At 44.4% G+C, this 11,650-nt stretch overlaps 1 protein-coding gene across 1 annotated transcript; it reads right to left on the bottom strand.

The window, feature by feature from the left end:
* Positions 1 to 6: 6 nt before the first annotated feature.
* On the bottom strand, positions 7 to 11,274 carry aaas (achalasia, adrenocortical insufficiency, alacrimia). The gene is made up of 17 exons (XM_010897702.3): positions 11,184 to 11,274; positions 10,829 to 10,946; positions 10,525 to 10,652; positions 10,110 to 10,165; positions 9,927 to 10,018; positions 9,770 to 9,816; positions 5,859 to 5,957; positions 4,811 to 4,954; positions 4,603 to 4,723; positions 4,381 to 4,505; positions 4,195 to 4,255; positions 4,025 to 4,115; positions 3,860 to 3,953; positions 3,511 to 3,578; positions 3,336 to 3,414; positions 1,727 to 1,811; positions 7 to 213 (listed from the first exon to the last, which is right to left on the bottom strand). The coding sequence occupies exons 2-17, from the start codon at positions 10,934 to 10,936 to the stop codon at positions 58 to 60; spliced, it is 1,554 nt and encodes a 517-aa protein (XP_010896004.2). The 5' UTR covers positions 10,937 to 10,946; positions 11,184 to 11,274; the 3' UTR covers positions 7 to 57.
* Positions 11,275 to 11,650: the final 376 nt, after the last annotated feature.

The following is an 11,650-nucleotide window of genomic DNA, read 5'->3' as shown; positions in this document are numbered from 1 at the left end:
ACGTTCCATTTGCGTACAGGTTTATTCAAAAAGATTTACAAATGGTACATGATTTGATCAGGAGATAAGTTCAGTGTACAGGGTCTGGTTGACATAGTCTGCTGGCCTGCCCTGGGAAATGGGGAGCGGGGGGCTGCCTCCAACGCCAGGCTGGGGAACCCGGGCACTCATAAAGTAGAACGCCACGTGGGTGATCTTCCCATTGGACCAGCACTGTGAGGAGAGACAATGTCACTTAAGTCACTGGGGGTTCCAGCTGTGTCACCCCAAATCCCCTTTCATGGGAATATCTATTAGACCACCAAGGATGTTGGCTCCAAATATGACTGAGTATATGGTTGGATCGTACACATTAAAACACACGGCCAGTCAGAATGCTGCATAGGTCACCACAAACAGACTTCACCAGGTCTACAGGGGATAGCTAACTATGGCAAATGGAAATGACCAATTAGAAAAATCAGAAGACGAGCAAAAGGTTCTGTATGATTTCAGTGTATATATACACATACATAATGAGTAGTTACAGTGAACACTGAGCCTGCAGCACCAAAATACAACAGGAATGTCTGCCCACATGACCTGGAGGACAGCTTTCCAATCTCTATTATCTGACAGACCTCAACAACAGTTTCAGGAACTGTCCCTCAACTTTGTGTTTTTATACTGAATTGAATCAAGCAATAACACAAGGGATCGTGGTATATGGACGTGGTCTATTGATCATACACCACAACCCCCTAAGATGCTTTATTTCTGTCATCAATCAAATACCAACGGTACTAAGTAATTATTCTTATTACCCATGATGTACTTTGTCATGCCATGGTTTAGAGCTGGAAGCAGCTGGTATATAGTAGATGCCTATGACTGTTTCATCGATATAAAAGGGGCTTAAAAACAAAAAAAACATAGGAATCACGTCATCAAAATTATTTCTGGATAATAGGCAGTTCACAGGTTGGAGAATTGATTCAAGTCTTCATTTAGAGTCCACTATAACTACTGTGAGGAGCTCAGCGACCAGCCGGAGGAAGACGGTTCAACAGCTCCCTCTCCAGGGGTTAGGTACTCATTGCGCTCAACTATGACCACACCTGCGTCCACTGATCGCTGCATATCTAACTCTAAAGTGAGGCTCAGATGGGGAGCAGGAAACTACCACAGGGGGACAGGAAGACCGAGTGCTGAGCTTGAGGGGTTGTAAAGGCAGGCAGTGAGGAAGCCTAGCTGGGGTTCCCCATTGATAGCGTTACGTACGCGGTTAGCCAGTAACAATCATAGTTTCCTGTCTCATTATAGTTTTGCCTCGGCCTTCGCCTGAGGTTTTTCTTTTGTTTGGTTACTGCAGCTGTACGCCTAGACATAACAACATTCCCTGTTCCTGGAGTGTACAATTGTTTGGATTATTGTGGGAAGAGAAAGAAAAACACTTCTGAATGTTATAATGAAAACGCAAAATACCACAATCTGGTCTCTTCATTTCAAGCCTCTCACTTGTCTCTGAACATTCCAACCCATTACACTATATTAAAGAAATTATTTATGATTTTGGCAAAGAAGCCCTTTATACACTAACGCAGAATCTGACATACGGATGCCATTTTCATGCACTTGTGTTTCATATAAAGGACGTAAAAGGTCAAATCATGGGCCACAGTGAACAACCCCTTTAAGATCAGTTTAAGCGGTGAGGACAGTAAATGACAGTAGTAGAGGGACTGACCACAGTGAGCTGGGCTCCGTGTCGGAAGTTTGGGTTGAACTGCATCAGTCTTGGCTCTGTTCCAGGCTCCCCCTGGACAAAACCACTGACACACCAAGACATGCATTACTGACAGAGATACACAACAAACCACTGACACACCAAGACCTGCATTACTGACAGAGATGCACAACAAACCACTGACACACCAAGACATGCATTACTGTCAGAGATGCACAACAAACCAGACACACCAAGACATGCATTACTGTCAGAGATACACAACAAACCAGACACACCAAGACATGCATTACTGTCAGAGATACACAACAAACCAGACACACCAAGACATGCATTACTGTCAGAGATACACAACAAACCAGACACACCAAGACATGCATTACTGTCAGAGATACACAACAAACCAGACACACCAAGACATGCATTACTGTCAGAGATACACAACAAACCAGACACACCAAGACATGCATTACTGTCAGAGATACACAACAAACCAGACACACCAAGACCTGCATTACTGACAGAGATACATAAACCACTGACACACCAAGACATGCATTACTGACAGAGATACACAAACCACTGACACACCAAGACATGCATTACTGTCAGAGATACACAACAAACCAGACACACCAAGACATGCATTACTGACAGAGATCCATAAACCACTGACACACCAAGACATGCATTACTGACAGAGATACACAACAAACTAGACACACCAAGACATGCATTACTGACAGAGATACACAACAAACCAGACACACCAAGACATGCATTACTGACAGAGATACACAACAAACCACTGACACACCAAGACATGCATTACTGACAGAGATACACAACAAACCACTGACACACCAAGACATGCATTACTGACAGAGATACACAACAAACCACTGACACACCAAGACATGCATTACTGACAGAGATACACAACAAACCAGACACACCAAGACATGCATTACTGACAGAGATACACAACAAACCAGACACACCAAGACATGCATTACTGACAGAGATACACAACAAACCAGACACACCAAGACATGCATTACTGACAGAGATACACAACAAACCAGACACACCAAGACCTGCATTACTGACAGAGATACATAAACCACTGACACACCAAGACCTGCATTACTGAAAGAGATACATAAACCACTGACACACCAAGACATGCATTACTGACAGAGATACACAACAAACCAGACACACCAAGACATGCATTACTGACAGAGATACACAACAAACCAGACACACCAAGACCTGCATTACTGACAGAGATACATAAACCACTGACACACCACGACCTGCATTACTGACAGAGATACATAAACCACTGACACACCAAGACCTGCATTACTGACAGGGATACATAAACCACTGACACACCAAGACCTGCATTACTGACAGAGATACATAAACCACTGACACACCAAGACCTGCATTACTGAAAGAGATACATAAACCACTGACACACCAAGACATGCATTACTGACAGAGATACATAAACCACTGACACACCAAGACAAGCATTACTGACAGAGACACAACAACACTGATAACCACCGATACACCATTAGACACCCCAAGCAAATACCATGGCAGAAGTTTAAAAGCAGGGTTGATTTGTGTCTTGAACACTGCTATCATGGCGGGGCGGCCTGCTCCGGCGTCTCCTGATTGGACAGGGAAGACGGAGGTATGTGAGTTGAAAAGACCACAAAATAGACATTTCTAATTGGAAAAAGTATAGAGGACGCAATCAGTCAGACCTTTGAGAAGTACGGCTAGTCTCTCTCCTCTTGGGTCCCAGGCTAATGACTGGATCTCCCCTCCCACCCTAAAACACATAAAAACGTCAGGACTCTGAACTTAACTTCTAAGCCTAAAAGTAATCCTAACGTTAACACCGAAATCCTAATCCTAATTCCAAGCCTGTCTCATAACAGGGACCATCCCCATGTCATCTCTCCTCCAGATTTATTAAGGGCTAATAATCTTCTGAGGACTTTCGCTCCTCAACATCACAAGTTATACCGGTTTACAAACACACTAAGCTAATCTGTGAAGGTAATAAATATCTAGTTAGCAGAATGTCTAGTAAACCAAACCTTTCCTTACATGGTATCTCCGTCCGGTGTGTCCAAGCTGGTTTCAGACAGGTCGGCCACCACGGTTGCTGCCTTTGGTCCTCCAGACATCCCTAAAGGCAACCCTAGAGAAGAAACAGGAGTTGTAACACAGCAACAAGCAACCGTGTGTGTGCGTGCGTGCGTGCGCTCGTACCTGGTGTGTCAGTGAAAGTCAGGGCATATATGACGGTCTCTCCTTGCACAGTGAAGAGCAGTCGACTGCCATCAGGACTCCAACAGCCAGACTAGACGGGGCCAGACAGACAGTTAACCCGAGAGACAGACAGTTATCAAGAAAGACGCCACACACGCAAGGCGTCTCACCTGACAGCGCCCCTTCAGACTTGGCCATCGCTCGCAAGTCCACATCCTGGTTTCCCAAACCCTGCAGCAACACAGAATCAATGAATGGAACAAACACATGCACGCACGCATACCCACACACGCGCACGCACGCATACCCATACACGCACGTGCATGCACAGGCGTGCACACACCAGTGTCTCTGACCTGAACAGTGAGGACGGCGTAGCTGCCATCAAACGGCTGCCGTCAGGAGACCAGGAGATGTGGGTAACCCCACCCCCTCCCACGCGGTGGAGGGGCACACAGCTCTCAACCGCTACGTCCCACACCTGCAGCAGAGAAACCAACAGTCACATAGACCTTCTACGCCACCAAACCCACCCCCCTCGCCAGCAGCCAGTAGGGGCCACCCCGGGCGGTACCCACCAACATGGCCGTGTCCCTGGGAGATGCCGACACCAGGAGAGATCCGCTGGGGGACCACGCCACGGACGTCACAGGGGAGTGGCCTGGGTGGGACAGGACCTGGGCGCAGCCAGAGGAGGGCCTACGGGAGGGAGAACAATGGAAACGTTGAGGGAGAACCTGAGGGCTGTGTGGCTGTGTGTGTGTGTGTGTGTGTGTGTGTGTATACCTGGTAGAGAGTGAGGTGGGGTCCACATGCCAGACCAGCAGACAGTTGTGACAGGCGACGGCCAGGTCGGACGCACACAGAGGCTTCCACTGCAGGGCAGCGACGCTCCGTTGCAGGCGGTGTTTCAGGGTGGGACTGGTAGAACTGAGGGACAGCAACACGGTTCGCATGAGAGAGACCAAAAAACAGCTGGTCCGGGATATGTCTACGGCCTATACGTGCGACATCTGCATCCAAGAACACGAGTTTGAAGCCGTTACTAGAATGCCAAGTTCTAGTACATATTGAAGGAGAATTTCTCTTCATGTGGCATGCAGCACGTATCTACACTTCATTGTGATTAATTAGCTCGCAATAAAAAAAAAGAAGAATTTGCTTGTTTTTTCATTTCTAACGCATTTGTATCCTTCATTTGACAGGAAGAAGGGGGAGATTTTTGCCGTCCAACGGTAGCAGCTTGTCCAACGCCAGAAAGAAATATTATTCTCAAGTCCGCAAATAGATTCTTTAAAAAAATGATGAATAATTTGCCAACGGCACATCACTACCACCCGTCCCAGGTGGCTGTTAGTAGGATCTTGTCACGCTAGGCTGATTAAAGGGGACTTCCTCTAGTGTTCCAGTGCAACGTTGCACAGAGTAAAAAGAAACTCTGACTCATTTGGATCTAGTTTTACTCAGTTCTAAGATGGTAATAGTCCTGCCCGGTCAGTACTAATCCGCCCGCAACACTGTTTTCAACGACCACAGGGGTCAGAACTGATTGGAGCCCTTTAGTGCAGCAGTTATTCAAAACAGGAAGCTCTTGCATAACAGGCGTGGATTATTTGATTTTCCACTGAGTTAGACAATTACACATTCATTGAGGTAATAAATAAATTGCCATCGATAGAGGAAAACCGAGACAACATTCCACTCACAAAGCGAGCCGCTACATAGTCCATGCAAACACTGTCATTGGCCATCTGTTCCAAAGTACGTAGGCCTCAGGTTGACAAGTCCCTTTGATAGTCAATGACACACACAGAGTCCCCAGCAACACACAGACCTCTTAGGGTTGTAGATTTTGATGGAGTCGTCAAGAAGGGCCACAGCACATTTCTGTGTATGGGGGTGCCAGGCAAAGCCCCTCACCGCACAGTCAGACCTACGCCACAGGGAGACAGAACACAACGCCCTTCAACTACAGGTGCTTCAGAAAGGATGGCTTTGTGAGCATACGCCTTAAGTCCTCTTTTCACAAGGACGTGCAGGATGTTGAATCATGTTAGGGGCGTTTAAGGTGTCACAGAAGGAACAAACAATATGAACATTCATACACTTTGTGGGGTGTGTACTGTGTGCGTTATGAATCAGAAATATTGGCCTTTCGGATGTACACAAATCACAGATGTGACAGACGAACAAGATGTTTAAAGCATTTGATCAAAACATGACATTCCAAAGAAAACGGTTCACTGACCACGAAGAAATGAAAAGATGGTAACGGTCCATGATTAATTCAGCATAATTAAGATTCATAGATATGACACCCTACAATATTATTGTTACAGAAACTGAAAGAGTACAGCGCAAAAGTGGAACTAAGGCTATTTATTTGGGTAGGGTTTAAATAAAATAAAAAATGCAACTCATTTAAATCCTATTTGGAATAGAAAATAGTACAAAGACAACACATCAAATGATGAAACTTTTTTTTCATGAAAAACATATGCCCACTTTGAATTTGATGCCAACAATGCATTTCAAAAAAGTAGGCAACAAAAGACTGGAAAAGTTCTGTAATACTAAAAAACTAACCTGGTGGAATATCACAAAACTAATTAGGTCAACTCGCAACAGCTCAGCAACATCATTGGGTATTAAAAGTTAATTCCAGAGAGGATGGGTCTGTCAGAAGAGAGGATGGGAGGGGGTTCACCACTTTGTGAAAGACTGCATGAGCAAATAGTGCAACAATTGAAGAATAATGTCTCTCAACATAAAATTGCAAAGACTTGGATTTCATCATCTACAGTATACACTGATCACCCTTAACATTATGACCACTGACAGGTGAAGTGAATAACATTGATATTCTTGTTATCATGGCACCTGTCAGTGGGTGGGAAACATTAGGCAGCAAGTGAACATTCTGTCCTCAAAGTTGATGAGTTAGAAGCAGGAATAATGGGCAAGCATAAGGATCTGAGTGACTTTGACAAGGGCCAAACTGTGATGGCTAGACTACTGGGTCAGAGCATCTCCAAAACTGCAGCCCTTGTGGGGTGTTCCTGGTCTGCAGTGGTCAGTACCTATCAAAAGTGGCCCAAGGAAGGAAAAGCGGTGAACCAGCGACAGGGTCATGGACAGCCAAGGCTCACTGATGCAAGTGGGGAGCAAAGGCTCCGATCCAACAGAGGTCCGATCCAACAGAGGTCCGATCCAACAGAGGTCCGATCCAACAGAGGTCCGATCCAACAGAGGTCCGATCCAACAGAGGCCCGATCCAACAGAGGCCCGATCCAACAGAGGCCCGATCCAACAGAGGCCCGATCCAACAGAGGCCCGATCCAACAGACGAGCTACAGTAGCTCAAATAGCCGAAAAAGTTAATGCTGGTACTGACAGAAAGGTTTCAGAAGACACAGTGCATTGCAGTTTGTTGCATATGGGGCTGCATAGCCGCTGACCAGTCAGGGTGACCATGCTGACCCCTGTCCACAGCGTCTACAATGGGCATTTGAACATCAGAACTGGACCACGGTACAATGGAAGAATGTGGCCTGGTCTGATGAATCACGTTTTCTTTTACATCACATGGATGGCCGGGTGCGTGTGCGTCATTTACCTGGAGAACACATGGCACCAGGATGCACTATGGGAGGAAGGCAAGCAGGCTGAGGCAGTGTGATGCTTTGGGCAATGTTCTGCTGGGAAGCCTTGGGTCCTGCCATTCATGTGGATGTTACTTTGCCACGTACCGCCTACCTGAGCATTGTTGCAGACCATGTGAAGCCTTTTATGGCAACGGTATTCTCTGATGGCATTGGCCTCTTTCAGCAGGATAATGTGCCCTGCCACAAAGCAAAAATGGTTCAGGAATGGTTTGAGGAACACAACAATGAGTTCAAGGTATTGACTTGGGACTCCAAATTCTCCAGATCTCAATCCAATCAAGCATCTGTGGGATGTGCTGGACAAACAGGACTGATCCATGGATGCCCAACCTCACATCTTACAGGACTTAAAGGATCTGCTGCCAACGTCTTGGTGCCAGATACGACGGCACACCTTCAGAGGTCTAGTGGAGTCCATGCCTCGATGGGTCAGGGCTGTTTTGGTGGCAAAAGGGGGACCCACAATATTAGGTAATGTTATGGCTGATTGATGTATAATATCTTTAAAAGATTCAGAGAATCCGGAGAAATCTCTGTATGCAAGGGACAAGGCCGAAAACCAATATTGGATGGCCGTGATCTTCAGGCCCTCAGGCGGCACTGCATTAAAAACAGACACGATTCTGTAGTGGAAATCACTGCATGGGCTCAAGAACAATTCTGAAAACCATTGTCTGTGAACACAGTATGTCGCTGCATCCACAAATGCAAGTTAAAACTCATATATAAATAAGATCCAGAACTGCCGCTGCCTTCTCTGGGCCCGAGCTCATTTCAGATGGACTGAGAAAAGTGGAAAACTGTCCTGTGGTCTAACTAATGAAATCATTTTGGGGATGTATAGGGGTGCATTAGTGCACGTGCCATGCACATCTGTGAAGGCACCATTAATGTACAATGAACAATATATACAGGTTTTGGAAATATATATGCTGCCATTCAGCAACTTTTTCAGGGAAGGCCCTGCTTATTTCAGCAAGACAATGCCAAACCACATTCTGCACATATTACAACAGCATGGCTCCGCAGTAAAAAAAAGTCTGGGCGCTAAACAGGCCTGTCTGCAGTCTAGACCCATCACCCAATGAAAACATGGCGCATTATGACATAAAAAATACGACAAAGGAGACCTCGAACTGTTGACCAGCTGTAATCCTATATTAAGATAAATGGGGACACAAAAAAACATTTCAAAACTACAACAATGGGTCTCCTCAGTTCCCAAACGTAATATTGTTAAAAGGTGATGCAACACAGTGGTAAAAAGGCCTGTCCCAACTTTGAAATGTGTTGCTGGCATCAAATTGAAAATGGGCATATGTTTTCCAAAAACAATACAATTTCTCAGTTACAACTTTTTGATATGTTGTCTTCATATCATTTACAATTAAATACAGGGATACATGATTTGCACATCATTGCTTTGATTTGAATTTTACACAGCATCACAACTTTTTTGGAAACCGGGTTGTACTTCAGTTTGAGTTTCAGGTGCCTAAGACTTTTGCACAGTACTGTATATAATGAAAAACTGTACAATTATGTTGAATATAACAATTATTTTAATATGCAATGATGTAGCCCAGGTAAGCAGAAAGCATGAGACCTTTGAATGACAACTATAAGTAGTCAGAATAGGAGACCACACACACCATCAGGGTTTGATATTTGTTATTTTCTTCACCCATTGATTATGACATACAATTACTTTGGAAAACACATAGTAAAAGAATATACAAACTACACAATATGTACAATTCAAATAATCCCTTCATAGTGTAAATAAACACCCATCTTCTGATCTGAAAATACACGGCCAGAGATGGATGCTGCATTGCCCGTTCCTTCTCCTCCCCATGTATTTCCAAAACTCAGAACACTTCAATACGGTCAACACTGATCCCTTAACACATCGACATCATGAGCAACATTGTGAGTTGAATGTTTTCTGAGGGCTTAGAAAGAGACTGACTACACCAAAGTGCCTTATTCAGGGCTTGGAATGTCTTAAAATTGACAACTTTTGGAGTTGATTAGAGAGCAGCCAGAAGCCTTCTGCATCTAAAAAATGTGGTCTTACCAGTCAAGGACTTGGGAAAACTCAGCGGTCATTTCCTCACTACTCAACTGAAAACAAAGGGCAGACAATCACAGTCAATCAGCAAAACCAGCACAATTCAACACAACGCAAGTTCTGTACTGACTGTACTGGTCCACGTAAACGGACCGGAACTTACGGTAAGGTGAGGAAACAGGGAGCCGTGGAAAGACGAGACCCACTGTAACAGAGCCAGGACACAGCGCGAGCTCACCCCTAGCCACTTGGGTACTGGGAACACACAAACACTGAAAACTTGCCAAACTGAAGCCCAGCCTGCATATAACAGTTATGATAGAGAAAGACTACAGATGGTACTTACCCTCTGCACTGGAGTTGGCAATCTCATTTAGGAGCCCAGAGAGGCCAGCATCACGCCTAGCAGGCACACACAGAGGAAGGGGTCAGGGAATAGGGCATTCAAATAGACTGTGTTAATGTTCTTTTACCCTACCTCACTACAAAAGTAAAAGAAGAAACATGCAAAGTGAGGACATTTTTCCTGTCCTCACATTGACAAGAAGCTTTATATGACTCAGGGTTAAGTTTAGGGTTACAGATTGAATTAGGTTTATGTTTAGATGTTAAGGGTTAGGTGTAGGAGTTAGGGGTAGGTTAAGGATGAAATTAGGTTTAGGTAAAACATTTATTTTTAATTGTACTAATTGCCAGTCCACACCATGACAATAAAACAAAATGTGTGTGTGTGTGCGTGCGTGCGCGAGGCAGACACACACCAAGCTCCTGCGCTCCTTGTGTACAGCGTCTCACAATGGTCCCGAAAGGCTGCCTTGCTGCTGCTCTCTGGCCGGCTATGAGGCTTCAATGACTCTCGTGGAAAGTAAAGATTCAGAGCATGTGATTCCTAGAGTAAATGAAAACACATTAGACCACTCGCTCGAAACACAGACACACAATAATGCATCTGTAGTTAATACTGAATTATAAAATAAAACCCAACCATACGCTATGACAGTTTATGGGAATCGGTGTATTACAAAGTAATTAGTTGAATTAGCAGTGATATGACAGCCCACTCACCTCAAACCAGACAGATGGATCTGTAGTGAACTCATCCTTACTGTAGTAGTGAGACGTCTCTCCATCGCCGGGCAATGGAGGGGGGAAAAGCGCCAAAGAACACATCATAACCACATTCCTAAAACAGACGCATACAATTTAGTTGCTCATCAATTAGCTGTCACGACGTAGTTGCTAGCAAAGTTGGCATACTAGCTAGTTAACAACAGCTGAATAACTGAAAGCTACGTCTACTGTAGCTAGCTGTTTCGCATACTGAACTATAATTTAGCTATCAAGCCGGACAGACTTTTGCAAAATACAACTACATGTTTAATGGTAACGGTAAGTTGTCTATGTAGCTGAGGTTAGTTACCTTTATTTTTAATATAACATGTAGGTTTGCAGCTTCCGAAAAGAACAGTGAGTTAACCAGGAAATCCCGCCGTGCTCAAATTGATTATCTACGGGAACCAAACGAAGACAATTCACAAACATTTCACAAACTTTGTCCATTCGTAAATACGCTGCTGCCATCTACCGGATAGTAACGGAATTGCATACCTCTGTTCACTTGGATGGTATAAGATCTGGATGATCCTTATAACTATGAAAACGTATTGAATCTTAATAACCGATTGTTTGCTATTCAAATTCAATTTTATGAATATGTATGCATCATCAGATGGGTAAACATTGGAGGATAAGTTCTATCGCATTTGAACCATTAATTTTGTGCGCAAGTGAGACATTTCTAAAGACATTGTTTTAAGCGTAGACCAAGTATTCATTGGAACTCACGAGACACAAAGATAGTTGCTGAAAATATGGAAACTACTGTAC

This window comes from Esox lucius, chromosome 12 (genome assembly GCF_011004845.1).
Source record: "Esox lucius isolate fEsoLuc1 chromosome 12, fEsoLuc1.pri, whole genome shotgun sequence".
NCBI classification, from domain to species: Eukaryota; Metazoa; Chordata; class Actinopteri; order Esociformes; family Esocidae; genus Esox; species Esox lucius.
Note: the sequence above shows the minus strand (reverse complement) of the source record. Positions and strands in the feature narration are given on the sequence as shown.